The sequence below is a fragment of the Pinus tabuliformis genome, chromosome J (assembly GCF_031772625.1).
Source record: "Pinus tabuliformis cultivar Carrire ecotype Pingquan chromosome J, CPIR1, whole genome shotgun sequence".
Classification (NCBI taxonomy): Eukaryota; Viridiplantae; Streptophyta; class Pinopsida; order Pinales; family Pinaceae; genus Pinus; species Pinus tabuliformis.
The window spans coordinates 394,792,378-394,820,062 of NC_142295.1; the positions used below are offsets into that span (position 1 = coordinate 394,792,378).

The 27,685-nt window shown below is 39.0% G+C and overlaps 1 protein-coding gene across 2 annotated transcripts in view; it reads left to right on the forward strand.

The window, feature by feature from the left end:
* The window catches only part of LOC149227449 (uncharacterized), a 350,746-nt gene that overhangs the window by 24,054 nt on the left and 299,007 nt on the right, over nt 1-27,685 (forward strand). For both annotated transcript variants that reach the window (XM_089377795.1, XM_089377794.1), the window contains exon 2: nt 16,162-16,350. In XM_089377795.1, the coding sequence (XP_089233921.1) occupies nt 16,162-16,350 (189 nt within the window). The remainder of the gene's footprint in view (nt 1-16,161; nt 16,351-27,685) is intronic.

Consider the following 27,685-nt stretch of genomic DNA (forward strand, 5'->3'; position numbering starts at 1 on the left):
GAGAACTGATATTTTTCTTGGATTCCTTTCTCCGAGAGGTGTAGGATTGATCTAAAGATCATCCGATTTCGACATGTACAAATGAAATTATGAATTTATTTTGATTATGGACAAATTGTCAAGGTCGGCCAGCAAACTTATGTAGGTTCAGGAGCCCAACAGTCATGTCTATTCATCCTCAAAGTTTTGCTATAAATATATGATGCCTTAGCCTCATTTGGACACACTCATCTTCACACTTCTCTCTCTCTCGTCTCATTTATTGGGTACGGATTTCTGGGCCTCTCTCTCCACACGTCCGAAATTTCAGGAGGCCAAAATTTCAGGAGACCGAATTTCTGGACAGTTTGACTAAGCGTTGACCAACATGGGTTGACCTCCTTTGACTGCGTTTTTGTGAGGGCTATCTCTGTTTGGGCAAGTTGCATTTCTGGGCATAGAAATCAAGGCTAAATGTTGATTGTTGACCAACGTTGATTATAACTAGGGCTGACCGCAGGTGGGCTGTTTGACCAGACTTTGACTGGGCTGAATTTGACTGTTTTGAGCACTGTTTTATTTTGCTGTTTGGATGCTGAAGTTGACTGATTTGCTGAGGGTCAAATCTGCCCTGTTGACCAGCATTGAATTTTCTGGTTAGGGCTCGTTTGCTGCTGTTATAAATTATCAGATTTGTAAATTGTACGATCTCACTTTGCTGAACTAGTGAAGACTAAAAGAAGATTTGATCAAGGGTTTCCCCACATTGGGGTTTGTCCCTGGCTGGTGCCACATCTTGTATCCTCTTGTCTTGGCTTGTCTTCTACTGTTTATGTTTATGTTCTATTTGCATTTTACTATCATGTTGATGTGATTGCTAATCTGAATATTAATTTGCCTAAAATTAACAGTTCTTCAACTTCTATGTCTTGAGTAGTTGGTTGGTTCAACCAAGAACGTCCCCAAGTGCTCAAGATCTGATCAAATAAAATTGATTTCTACACACTTTCGAAAATATTTGTTAGATCCATAGGGATTGGATAGCACAGTGAGAAGGAAGTCTAGGGGTTCAATCGAAAACCCACTAGATCTGCCCAATCTAAAGTGTTTCTCCAATCCAAATAATGATGCAAGATAACTATACACCAATAAATCCAAACGACAAATGGAAATAACAAGTTATAACATCAGTAGAATATGAAGCACAATAGATCATAATGATATTACCATAAAATACTGAAGAATAACACCATAGCTTTGCCCCCAAAGACTTTCTTTTATTGCTTAGAAAAAATATTACAAATCCAACAGAGTTTCACTTAGCCAAGGGCTCGAAATTTTCATGTTACAATGAGGAGCTTAGAGCTTACTTAAATAGAAAAAAATGAGAGATCTAGATCCCTCTCCAAGTGAAAATGGCTAGGTCCCAAGAGTTGCACGAATTTGACTTGATACCACAATGAAACAGCTAGTCCAAGGCTTGATCCATGTCAAAATAATCTCGTCCATTGATTGCCAGCGCAGATCTGGAGGAAGGAGTTCGATTTTCCTTGATATAGGAGTTGCATTGGCCAAATTCTGAATTCTGGACCATAAAAATATTTTTAGCCCCTTTGTCTCAAAAATCTATCATTCAATCCAACTTCCATGGACCATCTTCCTTAGAAATTTGATTTTTTCTGGGTCATGGGCCTTTTTCCTTGGACCACTGCTTCTTGGAAAATGAAATTCCCATAAATTTCATTTAATTTTAATATTTGGGAATTTCCATCTTATTTTTTATAATTTTGACTCGGAGAGAATTTTTATTTCTCCCATTTTAATTTTCCAGCTAATTATTTGCCATTTTTTGCCAAAAATTAGAAAATATGACTCTAGAGGGGAATTGACATATTTTTCCACCCTCAAAGTGTGTCTAGATAGAAAGTTAAGTGTTGAGGTTTGACTTTGAGTACTCATACCCACTACAACTTTTATAGACAACACTTTTTACATTTTACATCAAATATTACATAAAAATCCCGTTCAACAGGGAAATTTTGACAATTAAAAACTTACCCCTAGACATAGCCAAATTCTGTGAAACTTTAAACATGATCTAGTATGGTATCTTACATCGACTCTGTACGTTAGGACTCACCTAAGACCTTACCATCAAGCCTTAACTTAACCAATTATTTAGTGTTGATAAACACAAATAACTAGCTAAAGAAAAAATACTCCCTAGAGTGAAAACTCTAGCAAAAATCTTAAGCTACATAGATGTGTTACATGGATTTATATTCATCATAATAGAATCATTTTTACAACATCCCCACAAGGATGCTGAATTTGGATTTACAACATGATGAGATGAAGCTGAATGATGATGATGAAGTTTTGAAATTCTGACTATCTGACCATGATGGGATGCTCTGGAATGGAATCTTTGACACTTTAGGAGGTTGACCCTTAAGTGGTCAACAATACCCACACACCATCCTAGGATATAAGAATATACATCAACGCAAGGAGTTGCCAGCCACCAAGGGCAAATCATCAATGCCATAGAGGCAAACATATCATGAAACAAGCAATGTCAAGAATAGCCATGGCCGTCCACACCCAGCGAGGATCTAAGAGTGTCTTTCACAAGATAACACACATCCACATGGCTTTGTAGGGCTATAAGGCACATCCTTTGGGCTTATATAGTATGGCCAAAATGTTCTAGAGTGCCCTTGTTGAACGAGGGGTAACAGGTTCTGTCTTTTAATGGGTAGTCAGGAGCCATATAGCCCTATAAACAATCAAAATGCAACTTTTAAAACTAGCAAAACAATCTTTAAAACCCCAAAGCAAATGATATTCCATACATGTTCTGAAGGATTCCAGATTGTTAAGGTGTTTTTACTAAAGTCGAAGGTCAACTTGTGCTATTGGAAGGAATAAAGAAGCCTTGATGTGAATAGTAATTTGTACATACAAGGACTTCAAATTTGTTTGAACAATTGTTTGACAAAAGGATGAAAAATAGCTATTTGGGAATCAAAGTGTGTTAATTTTAGGTATGTTCTATGCTAGAGCTATTTATTTAAATTTTCACAGTTAGTAATCACATCAACATTAAAGTAAACTACAGATAGAACATATATATAAATCGCAGAAGACAAGCCAAGACAAGAGGACACAAGATGTGGCGCTAGCCAGGGACAAACCCCACAATGTGGGGAAACCCTTGATCAATTCTTCTTTTATGTTCTTCAAAGTTCAGCAGAGAAAGTGAGAGAGATAGTACATTTACAATAGAAGTCAACACTTTGACTTTTGATATCTACAGAGATCAGTTGAAGACATATTGCTTCAACTGATTCTCTAAGGTGACTTCTTCACCTATCATAGTGCTGCATCTCGTCCATTTGCTGCACCTTACCGTGTAGCACCATCATGCTGCATCATGCATCATCATGCTGCTCATGATCACTATGTTGCCCATACATCATGCTGTCCATGATCTCATACATCATGCTGCCCATGCATCATGTTGCCCATGATCTCATCTATCATGCTGCCCATTCATCATGTTGCCCATGATCTCTTACATCATGCTGCCCATGCATCATGTTGCCCATGCATCATGTTGCCCATGATCTCTTACATCATGTTACCCATGATTTCATCTATCATGCTGCCCATTCGTCACGCTGCCCATGATCTCTTACATCATGCTGCCCATGCATCATGTTGCCCATGATTTAATCTATCATGCTGTCCATGCTCATGATCTCATTCATCATGATGCTGTCCAATGCTCATATCATCATGCTGCCCTTGCTATCCTTCTGTATATTAGCCTTAGCTGCTTGTTATGACTTGCAGCCTAGCAAAGCAGCTAGGCTATAGTTCCAGAATCCTCCACGCAGTCCCATTATTTGCTGCGTATAGGGTTTGCTGTGTGAATCAGGGCTGCGTATTAGGTTTGAACAATGTATGATCCTTTTGACTGCGTATAAGAGGAGTCCATGACTGTGTATGGATCTGACCAACGTATAAGTGTCTAGCATTTCACTGTCTATATGACCAGCGTATATAGTGTCTTCAGCGTATCACTGTCTATATGACCAACGTTCTTCATAACCAGCGTATCACTGTCTATATGACCAGCGTTCTTCATAACCATGTTGGACTGCAGTTATGATTGAAGCAGATTAGGGCATCACGTTATGTCTTCATTACTTGCTGTGGCTAACATCGTATTTATATATTGCGTATATGACTGTGTGGTAAGGTATGACAACGTATATATATTGCGTATATGACTGCGTTCCATCCATGCTGTGTTCCTTCCCTTACTGTGGCTGACAACGTATGTATGTATATATATATATATATATATATATTGCATATATGACTGCGTTCCATCCACGCTGTGTTCCTTCCCTTACTGCGGCTGACAACATATATATATATTGTGTATATGACTGCGTGGCCATGCTGTGCATGACAACGTATATATATTGCTGCGTATATACTAGTATTTCCATCCACGCTGTGTTCCTTCCCTTATATCGTATGAATGCTTGTGCATATATTGCTAGGGCATCATCCAATGTATTTTCTTGTGTGTCTCTCCTTCACCAAAAACCCAAGACGTGGTGAGGAGGAGATCACATGAAGAGTGTGTGTGTGTAAATGACTTCAAATCCACACTTATTTATACTAAAAACGTAGATGATGAATAGACATGTCTATGGGCTTCTGAGCCTATGTAAGATGCTTGCCGACTTAACAATTTGTCCATAACATAAATAAATTCATAACTTCATAAATACTTATCGGAATCGGATGATATTTAGATCAATCCTACACCTCTTGATGAGAGGGATCCAATAAAAATATCAGCTGCCATAAATAAGATGACCCACATGGAGTTTGGCCTTAGTTGCCAATTTAACAAAGTGACACTTTAGCCTCTAACATGCAATATTCTATGCATGAGATTATTGGAAAATCAAAGATATTATATTAGGGTTTGATTCTCCTTTCTTGATAATTACTTGTGAGTGTGTTGGCTTCTTTTACTTCTTTATTATTCTTTCTTTCATCAAGCAATTATACATGTATGAAGGTCACAAAACAAGAGACAGAAGATATAGGCACATGGCAGGGCAAAACCCCCCTTGAGGGGAAAACCCAGCCAAGATAGTTCTTCCTTTCAATAGTGTTCTTTGTGACTTTTTGCCCTAGACCAAGACTAGACTTTTCCTCCACACCATGTTAGCCTCCAAGATCTTTGACCCCTTCCAGCCACTTTTACTAGGTAGCAACTTCCGGCAACAATGAAATCTTAGGAGACTTCAATCTCCCAACCCAGACCACGAAGCAGAGAGAGAGAGGCACCAAAAGTTCTATTTTCTTCTTCTTTAGAGACTCCCCCAAACTTGCACTTCTTTCGTCCTTCCAACAACAAACTTCGCACTTCTCCAGCTCTTCTTGAGATATCGAACTTGCTTGAGAGTGAGTGGTTCAAATGACTTCGACCTCCTTCAATATATAGGTTTCTATTGGGTCAAATGGGGGTCCTTAGGACGACATGATGTGGATGACACATAATTCATATTTGACTTGATACAAAACCTTTTTACATGATTCGAAAGCCCAAGAAGGGTCTCTTCGAATATACAATGACTCTATAAACTCAATATTAATCCTAGGAGTCCACAATGGGGACTTTGACTAATATAATTATGACCCAAGCATGGAACCCTTACTTTAATAAGTCATTGTTAAAATAATATTTTTTTTCTTTATTATTTTGACAAGTACATTACATAATGACTCAAGTACATTATTGAAGACCGAACATAGTTACATTTTCTAACACTCCCTCTTAACTAGGGAGGTATTCATAATGTACATATACAATGGAAGATCTCAAACTATATGAAAACATGAAGAACCTTTAGGCACAGTAATGCCATGGACTAGATTCCTAACCAGGGCAATCTATCCAACCAACCACTCAACAATTTAGGCACCACAATGCCATGGACTAGATTCCTGACCAGGGCAATCTATCCAAGTGGGACTAAGGTGGACTCAAGCTTTCAGCCCCTCTAGGTACCATCAGGCTTACTTGCTAACCACCAACCCAAACATACAGGTGTGTATCCAAAACAGAGCTCAATAAACAACACCACCTTTTCAATTCCGGGATTCCAGACATCAACATAGAGTGTTTTCCTGATGTCTCCCCAGGAAATGCTTCACTTGCAAAGCCTCAAAAAGTCTCTTCCATTTCATTATCATCAATACAATCACCAATATCTACCAAACCCAGCTGGGTCCTTAGATATTCAAATTTTTTATTAGGAAGAGCCTTTGTCAGTATGTCTGATACCTATTCATCTGCCGGAACATACTCTAACTTCATGATCTCATCCTGTACCAAGTTCCTAATAAAGTGGAACTTATTATCAATATGTTTCGTCCTTGAATGAAACACGGGATCTCCAGACATCTTGATACAATAAATCACAGTGGGACCCAGAGACTTCTCAAACAAATCTGTCAGATTCTTCCTTAACCAAACAACTCCTTTTCCTACTTCACATGCAACCACATATTTTGCCTCGACACTACTCAATGCAACGAGATCTTGCTTCCTACTCATCCATGAGATCATAACAGCGCCCAGACTAAAGCAGCCTTCGGTAGTGCTTCTTCCATCGGTCTCACTGCCACCCCAATCAGAGTCTGTGAAGCCAATTAGCTTGACTTCCTTACTATCATACTTTACGCAGTGATGTATAATGCCACGAAGATACCTCAATATATGTTTGGCGGCTATCCAGTGATCATGGTGGGGCTCAAACTGAAAATGACTAAGAATGTTCACTGCAAAACATATATCTGGCCTAGTATTTACCAGATATATCAGGGAAGCCACCAAATGGCGATATGAGGTAGGATCCACGAGACTAGAGTTGGAGATCCTCAACTTCTTGAGGTTGGTGATCATAGGAGTAACCATCGGCTTGGAGTCCATCATCCCAAATTTCTGCAATAACTTGATGATGTACTTTCCTTGCCCCAAATATATTTCCCCAGATCTCTGCCATACTTCTAGACCTAGGTAGTAATGCATTAGTCCTAGATCCTTCATCTCAAATTTAGCTGCCAACATCTTCTTGCTTTCTTGAATCCTTTGTTCTACACCAGTGATGAATAGATCATCCACATATAGTAGAATAATGACGGGCTCATTATTCACAACCTTGATGTATAGATTCTGATCAACAGTACTCTTCACGAACCCAATCCTGAGAACATATGCATCCATTTTTGCATACCATTCCCTTGGTGCTTGCTTCAAGCCATATAGGGCCTTCTTGAGTCTGCAAACATGAGAGTCCCCGCTATTCACCTCAAACCTTTAGGTTGTTCGATGTACACTTCCTCATCAATGGTCCCATTTAGAAATGCGGTCTTAACATCCATTTGATGGATATTCCACCCCATTGTAGTAGCCAATGAAACCAACAATCTAATGGTAGTGTACCTTGCTGTAGGTGCAAAGGTTTCTTCATAGTCAATGCCTTCCTTTTGAGAGAAACCCCTTGCGATGAACCTTGCTTTGTACTTGTCTATACTTCCATCAACAACATGTTTGATCTTATAGATCCACTTTGATGTGACAACCAATTTGTCACTAGGTCTAGGAACGATTTCCCAAACCCCATTCTTCATGATGGATTGATATTCTTCTTGCATAGCTTTCTTCCAAACCTCTTCATGCTCAGCTTCCTGGAATGTAGATGGTTCGGCTTCAATCAACTTTGTTATATATGCAGCATAACCATAATACCTTTTCGGTTTCTTACTTTCCCTGGAGGACCCTTTTGTAGCTTCATGTCCTTCAACATCTTCTAATGTAGCTTTCAACCAATTTGGCCTCTTCCTTGTGGTTGGGATAACCACCGATTGAATAGGCTCACTTGGTCCTTCTTCTTCATCATTTGCAGTAGAGTTCTCATGATGAACTTCATCTTCTTCAAATACGAGAACTTCTTTGTCATCAGAATCAATAGGAATATCCTTTGATTTCTTGTAAGCTTGATTCTCATCAAATATGACATCCCCACTTACTTCAGTGTATCTTCCCTCCTTTATGTAAATTCTATATGCTATTGAGGAAAGACTATAACCAACTAATATTCCCTTGATGCTTGTCGAGTCTAACTTCTTTCGCTTGTCTTTCGGAACATGGATATATGCTGGACTTCCAAATATGCGGAAATGATCCACGCTCGACTTCTTTTCTGTGAATAATTCTTTGGGTGTAGTATTATCAAGACTCTTGTGAGGACTTCTATTTTGAATGTACACGGCAGCCATCACTGCTTCACCCCATAAGAACTTCAGTAGATCTTGATCAAGGAGCATAGTTCGAATGCCTTCTTCAATTGACCTATTCTTCCTTTTGGCCAATCCATTTCGTTCAAGGTAGTAGGGAACAATGAGCTCCCTCTTAACACCTACGTCCTTACAATATGCAATTAATTCTTTAGAGGTGTATTCCCCACCATTATCAGACCTTAGAGACTTTATCTTTCTTTCGGTTAGGGTTTCCACCTCAGCCCTAAACTGCTTGAATATATCAAAAACTTCATCTTTAGTTTTGGGTAGGTAGAGCCATGTCTTCCTTGAATGGTCATCAATGAATGTTACATAATAGAGATGTCCTCCAATTGTTTTGTCAGACATGGGCCTGCATACATCAGAATGGTTGAGATCTAATATTTATTTAGATCTAGGTTCACTAAGATGAAATGGCTTTCTAGTATGCTTCCCCAAAGAGCATCCCTTGGACACACCTTCATGATCTAACTTCATATCAGGAATACCATGAACCAATTGACTAAGAGTAGGGATGACCCTATAATGAAAGTGGCCATACCTTCGATGTCATCGTTCAATGGGACTTATTTCCATATGAACCAGAGATTGAGGGGATGGAGTGATAACTCGGTAAAGTCTTCCTTCACGAACTCCAATAACCCTACCTTTGTCAATACTAGAGTTCTTTCCCCAAACCAATACTTTTCCATCAACAAAAGCAATCCTTTCCCCTTTATTTTCTAAACAAGAAATAGAAAGTAAATTCTTTTTCAAACCTGGAACATGTTGAAGGAAATGTAACTAGGTTCGGTCTTCATAGTAGAGATCCGGAGGATCTTCCTTCTTTTGCTTCTTTTCTTCTTCTTTGAGGGGAAAACCCAGTCAAGTGATCTTCGACTTCTCTTGACCTTAGCTCTGAAACCATGTTGGAAAATCAAAGATATTATATTAGGGTTTGATTCTCCTTTCTTGATAATTACGTATGAGTGTGTTGGCTTCTTTTACTTTTATTATCTTTTTTTTCATCAAGCAATTATACATGTATGAAGATCACAAAAAAAGAGACATAAGATATAGGCACATTCCAGGGCAAAACCCCCTTCGAGGGGAAAATCCAGTCAAGATAATTCTTCCTTTCAATAGTATTCTTTGAGACCTTTACCCTAGACCAAGACCAGACTTTCCCTCCACACCATGTCAGCCTCCAAGATCTTGGACCCCTTCCAACAACTTTGACTAGGCAGTAACTTCCGGCAACATGTAGCTTACGACAACAACAAAATCTTAGGAGACTTCGATCTCCCAACCCAGACCACGAAACAGAGAGAGAGAGGCACCAAAAGTTTGATTTTCTTCTTCTCTAGAGACAATCCCAAAATCACACTTCTTTTGTCCTTCCGACAATAGAGTTCGCTCTTCTTGAGATATCGAACTTGCTTGAGAGTGAGTGGTTCAAATGACTTCGACCTCCTTCAATATATAGGCTTCTAGTGGGTCGAATGGGGGTCCTTAGGCCGACATGATGTGGAGGACACATAATTCATATTTGACTTGATACAAAACCTTTTTACATGATTCGAAAGCCCAAGAAGGGTCTCTTCGAATGTACAATGACTCTATAAACTCAATATTAATCCTAGGAGTCCACAATGGGGACTTTGACTAATATAATGATGATCCAAGCATGAAACCCATGCTTTAATAAGTCATTGTTACAATAATAAAAATTCTTTTCTTTATTCTTTTGACAAGTACATTACATAATGACTCAAGTACATTATTGAAGACCGAACATAGTTACATTTGCTAACATCCTTGAGTATCTGTTTGATAATCAAACTGAAAATGAAAGAAAATATTTTTGGTCCGGTTACCACAAAATCTAGTTGGCCTTGTGCAAAGCCTCACTAGGCAACATAAGTCTTATGGAAACAATGAGATTAACCACCACTGTCAGCTCAATGGCCTTTCTCCTACAGTTTTTTTGTTGGATATTATTCGCATAAAGGAGGCATTCTTGGCAAGACTTAGAGGTTAGATGACTAGGGGTCCAAGCCAAATGACCCTCTAAGGAGCCTGCAGATAAATCACCTAGAAGGATCTTCAATAAAGGAGGGTTCAAGGATGACTAGAGTCTACTGGTTATGGGAGAAGGCAAGATAAGAGTTACAAATGTTGAAACACACTTTCCACCAATCCCAATAAACTAAAGAAAAGCTGTTATAAGATAAGGTTTCTATGATATGCAGATTTACAACATGCAAAAGCATATAACAACAAAGAAATAGCCTATAAATGATGAGATCAACAAAGGATTAAAGGCTATCAAAGGGGTAAGCAAGGGATGGGTCATTTCTAGGTTTTTAATGGTTAAAAATGCATAAAACAACAATATAAACACTAGACATCAATTCTAGATTTGGGGTGAAAACATGCAATAAATGCTAGATTTACACCTAAAGGACAATAACATATAGGAAAAAAATGCTATTAAATGCAAATTTAAACCAAACCCTAACCCTAGTTACCAAGAAATAAAGAAAAGAGAGAAATTTTAAAAGGTGATCCCACAACTAGACTAGTGCCTCTATTCAATTGGGCAATGGAGTCAATTAAGGCAAGGTCAATGATGGAAGGACTTGGATAGAGAGGGTGGAAGCCTAATTTGCTTCTCTTAGAAATCCTAGCGACTTCTTTCATAGGAAATTTAAAATCAAAGGATGCATGAAAACAAGTTCTTTTGATGGATTCTTGAATGACAAATTTTGCATGATCACATAGAAACATGAGTTCATAGAAGATATTGCATTTTTTAATATGGGACAAGATAAAGCCCAATTTCAGAAATAGCATGCAAAATGGAAGAATATAGCATTAAACTTCACGATTTGAGCAAGAATCACTTCATCAATCCAGAAGATAGTCTCTCCATGCAAAAATATCCCCACTAAGACAATTCACACCACTATTCTCCATTGCATCAAGAGAAAAAGAGAAAAGAGCTAGTGCACACTCACTCAAGAGAAGAGAGATGAGTGTGTGTGATGATGATCCAATGAAAATGACTTCCCTCTATTTATATGAGGGCAACCAAGTCATTTTTCATTAATTTACAATGAAAAAGTCCTAAAAGTTTGCTTGAAGCGTTCAATCAAGCTAATAAGTCACAAGCCAACCTAAAGATAGCTTTACAAATGATAAATCATAATAAAATTGTCATAAATCCTCCACACGTGTGGGAGGAAAGGCTCTCCAACATGACATCAACCTCCCAAAATGAGCATCTTCATCAGGCAAGCGACTCAGTGGGTCCAAGAGTGCTCCTCACTCCACGGGACATCATCAAAATGCATGGGTACATCTCTAAGTAACATCTCCTCCACCAAGACATCATCATCAAGAGGGCTCACATCACCAACCTAGGGCATGCATGGGTAAAGTGGTAGCCCTAGAATCAAGATTTGGCATCAAACTAAGCTGTGTTAGCCCTCCCAAATCATCTCAAGTGGTCTCCATCCTCAGTTGGGCTTTGAAACAAGGCAATGTCCATCAAGCAAGTTCAATGCTAGCTCAACGGTTATCTGGGTCCATTTGGCCACATCATTAACCAAGCCAACACCCTGGATCCTAGGCTAAATGTTTCAACATCCAGTGGTGTGGCAAGGGGCATACAATGATGTGGAGGGTCCATAAAGCCCACTGCTCATCTCAAGAAGGGTGGGGCTATAGTGTTAGATGTGCTCTCAAATCTAGTTTGGACATCCTCTTCACTGTGCCAGAAAGGTGGCAAGCCATCCCTCAGGGGATCTTTTTTGCATGTGTATGAACCACTTGAAACAAAATTTCAAGATCAAGTTAGATCAACAACATTAGGGACAAAAACCATTAAGGCATCATAGTAGACCATATTCAACGTTAGGGGTACAAAAAAACTTCACATAGACCTTGCCTTCAAATGTCTTTCTAGCTCATGATTTGTAAGAAAGTTACCACACTTATGTTAGGGATGATTATGGAATTCGCCGTATTAGGTGCTTTCAACCCCTAAGGGGAAGGACATTTCATAGGTAGGCCCATCAATCCATAAATGCATGTGATAATTGTTAGAAAATCAGAAAGGTAGAAAGATTTTCTTATTCTTGATAATTCCTTTCAATAGTATTCTTTGAGACTCTTCACCCTAGACAAAGACCAAACCTTCCATCCACACCAAGTCAGCCTCCCAGATCTTTGACCTTTCTTCCAGCAACTTCGATTATGTAGCAGCGTCCAGCATGACGTAGCTTCCTGCATCAACAAAACTTGGAAGACTTCGATCTCCCAATCTAGGGCACGAAACAAAGAGAGAGAGACACCAAAATTTAGTTTTTCTTCTTCTCCCTAGACTCCACCCAACTCACACTTCCTTTGGCTTCCCGACCTCGTACTTTGCACTTCCTAGCTTCCTTAGAGATATCAAACTTGCTTGAGATGAAGTGCTCCAAATGAATTCAACTTGCTAAAATTTATAGGCTTCAAGGGAGGTCGAATTGATGTCCTTAGGCCGACTTGATGTGGAGGATACATAAATTACATTTGACTCAATACTTAACCTTTTTACATGATTGAAAAGCCCAAGCAGGGTCTCTTTAAAGTACAATGACTCTATTGACTCAGAATAAATCCTAGAAGTCCTCAATGGAGACTTTGACCTAAAACATGGTGACCCAAGCATGAAACCCATGCTTTAATAAGTCACAATAATAATAAAAAAATTTCTTTTCTTTATTCTTTTGACAAGTACATCACAAGATGACTCAAATACATTAAATGAAGACCGAACCTAGTTACATTTTCCAACAATAATGTGGTCATGGAATGAGAAAGAATTCATGGAAGATTGCCATAGCCATGGTGCTAGCTAAAGGGGGTCCAACATTTTGAGTATAAGGATGAGAATAGGGAGCACTCGTGAAGGAATGAGTTACCCCTTACCTCGGCCTACTTTTTCCACCCCTATGGTGCACCTTTTACTTTATTTATTTGTCTTTCTTTTTGTATAGCTTAGGTGACCTCACTTGCTTTATACTTTCCAAATACCCTTTAAGAATGTAGTAGTTTATTGCTCATTGGGGTTGGGACATTCATAAATTCCTTTTTTAGATAGAGCATGGAATGCTTAGGAACTGGGTGATGGTTAATGAGGGGGGTAGAGCTCATGCTAGGCTTTTGTCCATGTTCTTATTCAATGTCCCAACCATCTTTTGCATTTTTCATTTTCTTTCATTTGTGGCTTCATATGCTTTTATCTTTCTTTTAGCTGCATCAACCTCTTAGGGCAGGTTTTCCAAGCCTTGACTCAAAGATGAGGATATAAGGTTATAATCCCAATGACCAATGACAATCAACCCAAAGAATGAAAGTGGACATAAGGGAAATAGGGAAGGTAGTAGGTATAAATTACCTTGGGCACGGTATGTCAATCGATGCCTCCTATTAGTGCCCCTCCTAATAGTGGAAGAAAAGGGTCCTAGGGTGAAGTATGGGAATGAGGGTACAATCAAGAGCGATCAATCATCCAACTTAGCTTGTGATCCATATTACTATGCCCCAAACATTAAATGAAAGCACATGATTACAGAAATGGTTATTTTACCTTTTGATAAATGACCCACCTTCGTTCAAAAAGTATGCTAGATGGGAGAGAGCATTGATTAGAGCAAAGGTGGAGAGCTTTGAAGTAAAACTATCTATGGATCATCATAAGGCTGCTGGTTGGTTGGTTGACCAATGGGGAGAAAATTTTTCTCCTAGAGTTTACCCACTTTTGGTGGGTAACAGGGCCAACGATTGACAAAACCAAAACTAAAGTGGCCACAATGATCATTTAACTAAGTGATTCATTGCTTTAGGGAAAATTCAACAAGTAGCATGAAAGCATAAAGTGCACAATATAGTGCTAGGTAGAACCTAAATGTTGTATTGCATTGGAAACCTTAAGGATTCCAAAGAATGCTCCTAGAGGGAGCATTTAGGAACTGCCCCCAAAAGCACACTTCTTGAATGCTCCCTTTTGGGAGCAAATTCTAGGAGCATGCTCTTGACCCCAAAAAGTTGTTCCCTACCTATGTGGGGAGTGTTCAGGGAGCACTCAAGGAACGATGTTCCCTAGGTGCTCTTGGGAGCTTAAAAGTCACCCGAATGCTCCTTGAGCGAACTTGTACATCAATACAAAATTGGTTTTTTTTCCTTGTTTGTGGGAACCAGGACAAGGTTCCAAAAGGTTGATTTAGGCATGGCTAGGATTCCTTGGTGGATTAAAACACTCACTCCATTTGCTCTCTATTTCTTATTTCACTCATTTCACTCATCTTTGCTAGGGTTTTGTAACAACCCCAATCATTAATCCCCACTGATGTTGTATTTAATTATGTTAATGATGCCCATAGAGGCAAGTAAATATGGGTCAAAGACCTAGAACAATTGTATTATACATTTATTAATATATTGCTAAAGCTGAAGGCGGGGGGGGGGGGGGGGGGGGGAGCAACATAGATCCCGAACCCTGGTAAGGAAGCCTGCTTAAGGGGAAACCTAGAAAGGGCGATTGGGAAGTTTCCTATCTTACTGAATTAATGCTCTGGTTTTCTTGATTTGGTAGTTGAACTACCCAAACTGCGAGTGGTTATGAGGAATCGAGGAAGTGGTACCAAACTGCCACGAGGGTATGGGCTATGTGCACCCTTTCTGGAGAATTCTGGTGCTTAACCTAAGGAAGGTACCTGAATTCCAGGAGGTGGATAGTGTACAGGTGGAAGAGAGAGTTCTAAAGGTAAGGGAGGAGAGAGAGCTTGGAGGCGTGTGTGTGATCTGGGATCTTAAAAGTGACCTGTTTTGCAAAAATGTTCAAGTGTGAATGATTAAACATAAATGAAGCTTAAAGGACATTAATGAAGCTGCAATTAAAATAAATATGGAGATAGAGAAGAGAAGGAAACAATAATGACACCCAAGTGATAATGGAGTTTGTCCAATGTGGACTGTCTCCGGGTCCTGCCTCCAAGGGAGTGGCCTCTTTTATTAAGCTCCCGAAATTGCAGTTACATCAACATAAAGCCTCACAAAATTTGCAACAAAAACGAGCTCCTCGACTACCAAAAAGTAGTTTCACATACCACTCAAAATCCTCCTTGGTTGCTGCCAAAATCGAGTTCCAAAACTTTGTTTACAAAAATTTGCAGGAATAAAATATTACCGAAGGCTTTGGCATCGAAACACTTTACAATTTCAAGTTGTGGTCTGCTGGTATCATTTTGGTTTATTAAAATGTTGTGAATTGCGTAGATCTGCAGCTCTGGGATTGAGCCTGCAGGGGTTGTGGATCCAAACCATGCAAAATAATTAATATACAACAATCAGTTCTATTCCTCATTTACAACAATCAATTCGATTCCTCAATAAGTAATATACAACAATCAAAGGTTGAGATGACAGAAATGGTTTAGTATAATTCCTCATGATTGTAGGCTACAAATGAGCTTTTGCAGCTGATAAGAACACCTTAGAATTTCTTAGATGTTTGACTAATATAGTTCCTCTAAATAAACCAAGGTCCGATATCAAATATAGTGGACTTTATTTCTTTACATACATGCTTTGTGTTTTGCTATCTTAATAGGCTCTTCAAATGAACTTCCTTAAATAAATCAACAAGTTGTGGAAAATTTAATGTTAAGCTCTTGGAACTCATTAACATGTTTATGCATCTATTATACAGATTATATGTGTTCATTTAGACTTGAATGTACTATGATTTTGTTTTAGGTTGAAAATGGAAAAGCTCAAGCAGCCAATTTTCCATTCTGCACAATAGAGCCAAATGTGGGTGTTGTTACTGTGCCAGATCCGCGCTTGAATGTACTTTCTCAGCTCAGCAAGTCACAACGTACGGTTCCAGCCTTAATGGAGTTTGTGGACATTGCAGGACTTGTCAAGGGAGCTAGCCAAGGAGAGGTGAGTATTTTTAAATGCTTTAGTGCAAAATCCAAAGCTATATTTTGTACTTATTTGTATTTGGTTGCTAGATTTTATATGCTAAGGTGGTCTTACCTATCTATATGATAAACTATCATATCTGCTTTTTGCAATTATACTGATGCATTAAAAAGACAGCTTACTTACATTTTCATAATTACACATTTGAATACTACCTGCTAGTTCCTTTTGCGTGTATCTTTTTATCTTTCGAAGGTTTATTTACTCATGTATTCTACTGCATTTGTTTTTGTCCAAAAGAAAAGGGCAAAAACTAGACTTAAGGATGTCTTCCACCTAGAATATTTGGAATATAAATGGACTCACTTTCTCCTTCAGACGATGTTACCTCCATTCTATGATGATGTAGTTGGTCTGCCAAAGCCCCAACATGTGGACTGTGAATGATTAAGGAGTCTCCTTATCAGCCAAAAGGATGATGTATAAAATATGTTCCATCAATTGATTTGCATCATTCATCAACTTTGCTAAATGAAATGCCCTGATGCAGATTCCAAACTGAAAGAAAGAAAGAGAAAAGTTATATTAATCACAAGAAATTCAAATTAGGTCAATGGGACTCATAAGTACAGCAAGCTACAATGGTTGTTTGGGAATGCTTTAGGCCTCTTCAAAATGTTTAGAATCTAGATCAGTAAAGAGAGCAAAACAATATAACAATACAAATGCTATTGAAGAGCATATTGCCCATATTGAAAGGCAGCGTGTTTGGTTTGGCTAAAGCTCTAGTATGTGGTTTCCTAACATTCAATTTAGTTAAAATAAACATCACTGGGCTGTGTCTGTGATTAAAGGTTCTCCATGTCAGTCAGAGTGATAATGTGTAATTATTCTATCAATTGATCTACATTATTCATCTGTTTTGTTAAATGAAATGCCAGGATGCAGATTGCAAACTGAAAGAAATAAATAAATTATATCAATGTCCATAAATAACCAAATTAGGTCAATTGAACTAAAACATGCAGCAAGTTATCATGGCAGTGCAGAAGTGCCTAGGGCATCTCCAAAACATCTGGAAAAGCACCAAAACAGAATAATAAAACAAATGATACTACTTCAAGAAAACAAATATTAAATGCCTTTATTAATAAAAACTTCCTTTTGTTAGTTTTTGTAGCATAAGATGGTGTTCTAATCTCAAAACCTTGTGGAGAGGCTGAAAAACAGGAGTTTTCCAAAACTCAGAAATCATTTCTAGAAATTCCACCTAGAGATAACTCAATTAAATTAATTGATTGATAATTAAAAAATGCCTACGTCTAACTTAGGAAATTGATTAATTAATAGTAATTAATTGAGAAAGGTGAGAATTCTTTAGAAATTGGCACAAATCGACTTGGAGATGATCTCAGCCATCGATTAAGTTTTAATCTTGGCCATTGGAATCCCAACTGGAGATTATAAGAAGAGGTCGATGGGTAGATGGAGAAACACACATCACAATGAGTGAGAACCAACAGTGCGAGTTCCTTGGGCAGTTCGAGCTAGCTAGCAGTAGAGTTCGAGCCAGAGAGAGGATGCAGGGCTAGAGAGGGGCAAAGACAATGATCCAAAGAAAGTTTTTCCAGTTCTAGAGAGGCAAGAGAGGACGTCGAATTATTTCTCCTGGAAGTAGTGCAGGGCTTGCGCAGTTGCTACAGTGAGCAGTTTGATTTTGCTGGATAGGAGGTCGTTTTAGTTTCCAGAGACTGGGAAGATTTTCTAGGAGGTAGGAGAGACACTTTCCTAGTCAATAGCAGGGAGGACGACTTGATTAGCACTAGTTCTGGGCTGAGCGTGTAATAGGCTACACAGAGGGTTGTACGACTTGCTTTTCAGTTGTCAGTTTGAGCCGTGATTGCTTGGAGATGGGGGTAAATTCCCTCATGTGATTTTGCCAGTATTCTCTCATATTGGACAGGCAGTTGAGCATCCAAATTTATTGTACTCATAATTCACTGCTGCATAATAATAAAATCCTCAGTGGCTGCACCGGTTTTCCCGCATTGGGTTTTTTCAGTGACATTTGTCCAAAAATAATTGTGTTAATTTTTATGTGTGTGTGCTAGTATTTCTCAGTTCCTATTTTTGCTTATGTAGTATTTTATTTGGTGAAGAAATTGCAGTGTGAATAATTTGTTATTTTGCCGTAAACAAAATAAACTGCATAATTAATTTTTTCAGTTAGAAGAATTATTTCCAGTTGCTGCATTTCAAGGAATATTCACATGGTATCAGAACATATTTGACGAACAAGAGGCTTAGAGGCGGAAGAAGAAAATTTCAATATTAAGAGGGAGCAACAGGCTTAAATTTTCTGGAGTTGCACAATGCCTAGCCAAGGAGTGTGAATTTCTAGACAGGGGTTCAATTTTCTAGTTGCAGGTGGTAGGAAAATTCGATTTGTTCAGGGAAGCGATTCCAGTAGGTAGAGGGAGCAACAAATCAATATTTTCGCAAAGCATATTTCTTGTATGGGCAAAGTAGGGTTTTGTAGTAGTTTGCTAGAGTAGAATCAGTGCTAGGTGGAAGAGAAATAATAAACAAAATTATACTCAGGATGTCTTCATTAAATTCTCTAGAAATCTCAAGTATGGCCATGGACAAATTTGATATTCAGGGGGCTTCAGAATTGTCTTCCAGGTTGGAGGATGATTTTGCTTGCTTAAATAGCTCAACTTCACAGGGTGTCTAGTACATTGACAGTGGATCGTCGACTCACATAGCAACGGTTAGAGAATATTTCTCTAGCTACAAAGAAGAGCAAACGGAATTCCAGATTATGATGGGAAACAAGACCAAGTGCACTCTTGTAGGGAGAGGTACCATTGATTTTCAGAGGTACTTAGGAGCAAGTACCAGTGCTACAGATGAGCTGCATGTGCCGGGTTGCGTATGAACTTGATTTCAGTATCCTGATTACAGGATAAGGGATATGATGTCCACTTCATAGGGAATAAGGTCTTTGTTAAACATCCGAGCTGAAGAGAGAGAAACAAATTGGAGTTCGAACCAACAACTTGTACAGGTTGCAGCTTGATTCTCCAATGGCACTTATAAGCAACGACAATATTAGGGGGAAAGACCTGAACGAGCTATAGCATAGGAGAATGGGACATTTACATCATGGAACACTTAGAATGCTTAGGGAGTTAGTGACAGGTGTTCCAGAACTTGGTACATAACACGATGATATGTGCAAAGGGTGCGTGCTTGGGAAATATGCTAAAGAAACATTCCCAAGAAGTGAAAGTAGAGCAGATGGTGTGTTGGGACTGATACATTCAAACATTTGTGGCCCTATGTCCACTAGAGCTCTCAGTGGGGCCGAGTATTTCATCATCTTTATTGATGACCATTCCAGGAAAACATGGATCTACTTCTTGAAGACCAAGGATGAGGTCTTCGATCGCTTCAAGGACTTTAAGGCTCTGGTGGAGAATGCGATAAGGAAGGAGATCAAGGTGCTTTGCTCAGATAATGGTGGAGAGCACATAGATAAAGACTTCACAGATTTTTGTGCGAAGGAAAGCATAAGAAGAGAGTGGACAACTCCATACAATCAAGAACAGAATGGGGTAGTGGAGCGGAAGAACAAATCTATAGTTGGGGTTGCAAAATCGATGTTATATGACCAAGATTTGCCCAAGTTTCTATGAGTAGAGGCATGTAACACAATGGTGTATATTCAGAATAGGATTTCTCATAAGGCATTTGAGAAGATAATGCCAGAAGAGGTCTTCTCAGGAAAGAAGCCCAAGGTAAGTCACTTTAGGGTCTTCAACAACATAACTTATTGCCATGTGCCAGATGAGAAGTGTAGTAGGAAGATTGTAGTGAGACGGGACGTAAAGTTCATGGAGGACAAAGCCTTCAAGAAGTCTCGCAAGATGCCAACAGGTGGTCAGAGTGAGTCAACAGAAGCTCCCTTGGTCCAGCAGCAGGGGCAACTACAGGGGCAGCTAGTAGGACTGCCAGTAGGATAGTCATAGGGATCCAGTATAGTGACTAGTATTAGCATTTCCTTAGGTGAAAGGGATCCAGTGAGTTCATAGTAGATGGAGCAACAAATGCAGGATGAGGAGCTGGTCGAACCTCCCACCACTAGTGGTCGAACCAACAGGTAAGTTCATCATACATTGAGAGATGTAGAGGATTTCATTGGAGCTCATAGGATGAACAAAAGAGAGCACAGACAACCGGGCAGATAGTAGGCATTGGTGGCTTAGGTTGAAGAACCTTCTAGCTATCAAGAGGCCGCACAACATCAGGTGTGGATAGATGCCATGGCATAAGAGTACATTTCTATCATGACGAACGATGTTTGGGAGGTGGTGTCGAGCCTTGAGGATAGGTCAGTTGTATGTTCCCGATGGATCTACAAGATCAAGTACGTTGCAGACGATAATGTGGAGACGTACAAGGCCAGGTTCATGGCAAATGGGTATGTGCAGAAGGAAGGTATAGATTGTGAATAGACCTTTTCCCCAGTTGCCAGATGCACTTCTATCCGGTCAGTTTTATCCTTAGAAGCAAAGATGAAGTGGCAGATTCTCCAGATGAACGTCAAGACAACTTTCTTGAATGGGGTGATAGAGGAAGAGGTGTACATAGAACAACCAGAGGGATTCGAGACACATGAGAGGCACACACATGTGCCGGCTAAAGAAAGCTCTATACGGGCTCAAGTAGGCTCCAAGTGCATGGTATCGTCGGGTCGACAACTACTTGTAGCATATGGTATTTGTCAAGAGTGGCGTAGATCACGATATTTACTACTTGATGGTAGAGGATGAGCCACTCATCCTAGTTTTTTATGTGGATGACCTCTTCTTGATAGGGTCATCAGGGCTCATAGAAGACTACAAGAGGAACCTGGCAGTTGAGTTTGATATGAAGGATTTGGGGTCGATGTACTATTTCCTATGATTGGAAGTGTGGAAAAAGGACGGGGAGATCTTCCTTGGTCAAGGGAGATGTGCTACAGATATTCTGAAGAGATTCAGAATGCAGGATTGTAAACCCATGTCTGCGCATGATCACCAACTGGAAGAAGATAGACGTGCCATATGACAAGTATGTTGAATCCACCTTGTATAACAACCATCGGTTCTTTCATGTATCTGGTCAACACTAGGTCATATATCTGCTTCGCGGTCAAGACTCTCAGTCAATTTATGGTGGAGTCGAAGAGAGTGCATTGGACAATAGTGAGGCACACTCTGAGGTATTTGCGCGACATAATAGAGTATGGGTTGAAATATACTTGAGGGGATGATGTCAGACTATGTGGATTCACAGATGCAGATTGGGCAGACAATTTAATGGACAGGAAAAGTACCTCTGGGTACTGCTTCAGCATTGGATCAAAGATGGTTTCTTGTTGCAGCAAGAAACAAAAGTCAGTAGCACTGAGTTCTACAGAGGCAGTGTATATGGTAGCTAGCATATCTACATGCGAAGCTATATGGTTTCGAAAGCTGCTGGTGAGCTTATTCAGGCTGAGGATGGAGACAACCAACGTCTACTGTGATAATTAGAGTTGCATCAAGCTCTCTGAATATCCAATGTTTCATGACAGGTCGAAACACATAGATATTCAGTATCATTTCATCAGAGATTGTGTGTAGTGTGGAGAGGTAAAGCTACAATACGTTCCTACAAAAGATCAGATTGCAGATATACTCATGAAAGCTCTAGGGAGAGCTAAGTTTGTCTATTTCAGAGAACATATGGCTATATTGTAGAACCCATTTTAGTTGCAGTAGCATCAACAACAGTTGAGAGGGAGTGTTAGTTGATTTGCAATGCAAATGCATAGTTGGAAGCAGTACAGGACGTACCGTGCAATGTCAGCAGTAGCACAAATGCAACATGGTTAAACTACAGTCAGTGGCAGATGAATCAGAGTTAGTGCAGTGGTTGATGGACAGTGGCATGCAACAACAATTGTCAGACATCAACAATGTGGTTAGAGGATGTTACAGAGATAGAGTTGGAGAACACTTTCCTCGCTAAGCGAGAGTGTTAGTTTTTGTTGCATCAGATGGTGTTCTAGTCTCGAAACCTTGTGGAGAGGCTAAAACACAAGAGTTCTCCAAAACCCAGAAATCATTTATGGAAATTCCACCAAGAAGGAGTTTTAGTTGAGTTGCAGTGCAGATGCAGAGTTGGCAGTAGTATAGGATGTATAGTGCAGTGTCAGCAACAACAATTGTCAGACATTAACAACGTGGTTAGAGGATGTTACGGAGATTGAGTTGGAGAACACCTGCCTTGCTAAGAGAGAGTGTTAGTTTTTGTTGCGTCAGATGGTGTTCTAGTCTTGAAACCTTGTGGAGAGGCTCAAACACAGGATTTCGCCAAAACCCAGAAATTGTTTCTAGAAATTCCACCTAGAGATAGCTAAATTAAATTAATTGATTGATAATTGAAAAATGCCTAACTTAGGGAAATCGATTAATTAATACTAATTAATTGAGAAAGGTGAGAATTCTATAGAAACTGACACAAATTGACTTGAAGATGATCTCAACCATCGATTAAGTTTTAATCTTGGCCGTTGGAGTCCCAACTGGAGATTATAAGAAGAGGTCGATGGGTAGATGGAGGAACACACATCACAGTGAGTGAGAGCAGTAGTGCAAGTTCCTTGGGCAGTTTGAGCTAGCTAGCAGCATAGTTCAAGCCAGAGAGAGGACGCGGGGCTAAAGAGGGGCAGAGATAGTGATCCATAGGAAGACTTTCCAGTTCTGGAGAGGCAAGAGAGGAGGCCGAATTATTTCTCCTAGAAGTAGCATAGGGCCTATGCAGCTGCTACATTGAGCAATTTGATTTTGCTAGAGAGGAGGTCATTTCAGTGTCCAGAGACCGGGAAGATTTTCTAGGAGGTAGGAGAGACACTTTCCCGGTCAGCAGCATGCAAGACGGCTTGATTAGCATTCATTTCGAGCTGATCGTGTGACAGGCTGCGCAAAGGTGATGCAAAGCCCGCGTAGAGGGTTTAGACAACATGATTTTTAGTTGTCAGTTTGAGTCGGGATTGCTTGGAGACGAGGGTAAATTCCCTCAGGTGATTTTGCCAGTATTTCTCTTAGATTGGATAGCCAGTTGGGCATCCAAATTTATTGTACTCAGAATTCACTGCTGCATAATAATAAAACCCTCAGTTGCTGCATCGGTTTTCCCACATTGGGTTTTTTCGGGGACATTTGTCCAAAAATAGTTGTGTTAATTTTTATGTGTGTGTGCTATTATTTCTTAGTTCCTATTTTTTCTTCTGTAGTATTTTATTTGGTGAAGAAATTTCGGTGTGAATAATTCATTATTTTGCCATAAACAAAATAAATTGCATAATTAAATTTTTCAGTTAGAAGAATTATTTCCAGTTGCTGCATTTCAAGGAATTTTGACACTTTTTTATTAATAAAGTGATATGTGTAAGACTTCTTTACTGAAAATCAAGCTACAAAAGTAGGCATTTTTGCCTCAAAATCTAGCACGCCTTGTGAGAGGCCTCACAAGGCAAATGCCACACCTTGTTGCAACAATGAGGGAGATTGCCACAGTCACCTCAACAATCTTCCTTCTGCCCTTTAGTATAATTTCACCAGAAGGGAGGCTTCCCAGTGATCACCTAAAGGTTATTCTAGATTATATGGCTCAAGGTGACATAGATATAGACTACGTGAAGACAATCTTTAATGGACAAAGGCACAATTATTTTTGTAAAGTAACAGCGTATCATACATCAAACCTAGAGATGACACGTATGATCTAGGGTTTCAAGATATGTAGCAACAAAGGGGTTTCCTAGAGGCATACATGCAACAAAGAAAGAGTTTAAAAATATACGATCAATAAGGGAGAAAGGCAAACCTTCAAATTAAGCCTTAGCTAGGGTTAGGGTTTTCTAGGGCACAAAATACTTAGAGAAGGATGACGTTAGCCCTCCTAGGGTAAGTTTAAACATGCAAAAGGTTATATTTTGAGTTAAATGGGTCATCAATGTCAAACTCAAGGTTAATTACCTCCAACTTTCACCAACAAAAACCCTAATGGAATTCGGCCATACAAAATTGTCCTAGAAGCCTTCCTTGAAAGGCTTAGAAAATACAAGAAAGGGAAAATATTAAAGTTTTGCAAGTTTTTGATCAACACCAAGGTTGCCAGTGCCTATTCCTAATTGGGTGGAGTACTTACGTCTAATTCAAGAGACAATGGATAGATGCTTGGAGTAAGGGGGAAAACCTCTTGTTTTCACTTTTACAAACCCTTACTATCTTTTTTTTTGTGAGTGAGTAAATTAAATAGGGGAAGCTCTCTAGGAGGTCCCTTATGGATTTCAAGGAAGATATATTTAACATGCAATACACCGATATCTTCCATAAATAATATGCATTTAGACATGGAACAAAGAAAACCCTAGCAATAATCAATTACATGGAAAACAAAAAAATATGCAATAAAATTTACAATTCTTCCATGAAGTAGTCTTATTTCAATCCCAAAAAGACATCTCCAAGACAAAACCCAATCTCCAATAGCAATAGCACCATAAAGATCACATCTCCATAGGTAGCGAGTTACATAAGGCTAAGTCAAGCTCTCAAGAAGAGTTTGAAATCTAGTAGCGATGATGAAAAATGAGAGGGGAGTAATCCTTTATTTATGAGGTCTATAACTCTTCATTATCAGCCTAAATGCCTTGTGACAAGTTTGATTTTGAGTATACATGAAGAAAATGGGTTACAAGCTAACCCAATAACACAACATCACAAAAATAAGCCACAAAATCCCACATGTGTGGGTCGAAACTCTCCTCTAGCAAGATGTCATGCCCTTTTTGGCTAGTAAATGCTCTGAAAATGCATGGAATAGACAAGATTGATTTCCAATCACCATGATCAACTCTATCCTTGAGGGGAGGCCCTCAAGTCATGCCTCAAAATGCCTCCATGTGTTAAAACCTTGCTCTAGGTGCGCTGCATCATCTTTGAGGGGGCTATAAGGATGACGTGGCACACTCTCTCTCAAACATGAGGGCTCCAAGTGGTAGTATAAGCCATCCCTTGTCATAATAGGGATTACCATCATCATTTGGACTCTGGATGAAGTCATGCTCATAAAAAAATGTCAAGGCCATCTTGGGGGCATGCTAGGCCTGTTGGGTACATCATCAAGAATCTCCAACATTAGGCAAAGTGAACTTCGTGCTTTAGCATCTGGGGTTGCTCTGAGGTGTCAATCAATTGCTGGGATCATCAAAGTGCCAAATGCTTTACTATAGAGGGGAAACGCTGCATCTTCAAGGTCATCACTGCTCTCTAGAAGTGTAGTACGACCTAGGAATCATGTGTAGTGTAGGCATGATGTGTGTGCCCTCAAGGCCTCTGTTGCTTCGTGAAGGACCATTTGGAAAAACCATCTCAAACTAAAGTGAAAGTTACCAATTATTAGAGACAATGACCATAAATGCATCATAGTGGTATTAAGGGAATAATAAGACTTCAAACAGGGATCACCTTCAAATATCTCACTATCTTTATTTTATGAGGGGAGAAATTAAATAAGGGAAGCTCTCTAGGAGGTCACCTATGGATTTGAAGGAAGAGATATTTAACATGCAATACACCAATATCTTCCAAAATAGTATGCATTTAGACATAGAACAAAGAAAAACCCTAGCAATAATCAATTTCATGAAAACAATAAAAATATGCAATAAAATTCACAATTCTTCCATGAAATAGCCTTCTTTCACTCCCAAAAAGACGTCTCCAAGACAAAAACCTATCTCCAACATCAATAACACCATAAAGAGCACATCTCCACTGGTAGCGAGTTACACAAGGCTAAGTCGAGCTCTCAAGAAGAGTTTGGAATTCAAGAGCGATGATAAAAAATGATATGAGAATAATCTTGTATTTATGAGGTGTATCACTCTTGATTATTAGCCTAAAAGCCCTATGACAAGTTTGATTTCGAGTATACATGAAGAAAATTGGCTACAAGCCAACCCAATAGCACAACATAACAAAAATAAGCCACAAAAGCCCACATGTGTGGGTTGAAACTCTCCTCTAGCAAGATGTCATACCCTTTTTGGCCAATGTGTTTTTAAAATTTATGGAATAGGCAAGGTGGATTTCCAGTCACCATAATCAACTCTATCCTTGAGGGGAAGCCCTCAAGTTATGCCTCAAAATCCCTCCATGTGTCAAAAACTTGCGCTCGGTGCCCTACATCATCATCGAGGGGCTATAAGGATGACATGGCACACTCTCTCTCAAACATTGGGGTTCCAATTGGTAGTATAAGCCATCCCTTGTCATCCTTGTGTAACGACTAATATCAAATTTTGTGCAGAATGGGAATATTAGCATGCATACAAGGCATTCATATGATAGCTACATATGCAAGCGTCGCATGCGTTGCGCTAGTATGCATACTAATTGAATACCTAATTTATAAGAAAATATTAAATTTATATTTGTAAGTAAATGAATAAAGAAATTTTCATAAAATTATAATTATAAACAAAGATTATAAAGTCATATTTATAATCAAATTAATAAAGAAATATAAAATAAATTTATATTTATTAAATGATTCAAATTACAAAGTACGAAATAAACACACACCTAAATAAATTATATAAACAAACACCTAAATAAATGTTGGAAATTGTAACTAGTTTTGGCCTTCATAATTGTCACGTGTCTTATGTCATGATGTAACTTTTATGTATTGATCAAAAGAAGAAAGAAAATGTAAAAGAAAAATTGTTTATAAAGCATGTGTTTCATGCTTATGTCATTTGGTCAATAGGTCAAGCATCCATTATATGCTTCTAGGTTTTTGTTATGAGTCAAGGTCATTGTGACATTGTAAAAGACCCTATTAGGCACTTGTATTAAAGGAAGAAATATTATTTTTGATGTATAAGTGTCTAGGTAAGCTCTCAAAGTACAAGTTGGCCAACCAGTAGAAGTCAACCTAGAAAGGGTTAATGAGTCTACCTTGGAAGACCATAAAGGGAAGACTCGTCCTCCATTTGTGAACAAGCAATCAAACTCACATATATTAGTATTCTGGTCTGTGATTTGGGGAGGCATGCGAAGGATATTAGGAGGCTAGAAGAGCCTTACAAAGATGGAAGTTTGAAGTCTTTTTATTTATGCGATATCCCTAGATTCTGCTAGGGTTTCCACAGAAGTAACGAAGTTGCAGATGTAGGTGAAATTGCAGAGTTAATGAAGTTACAAAAGTGAAGAAGACTTGATTCACTAGGTGGTTGACTTGTACCTTG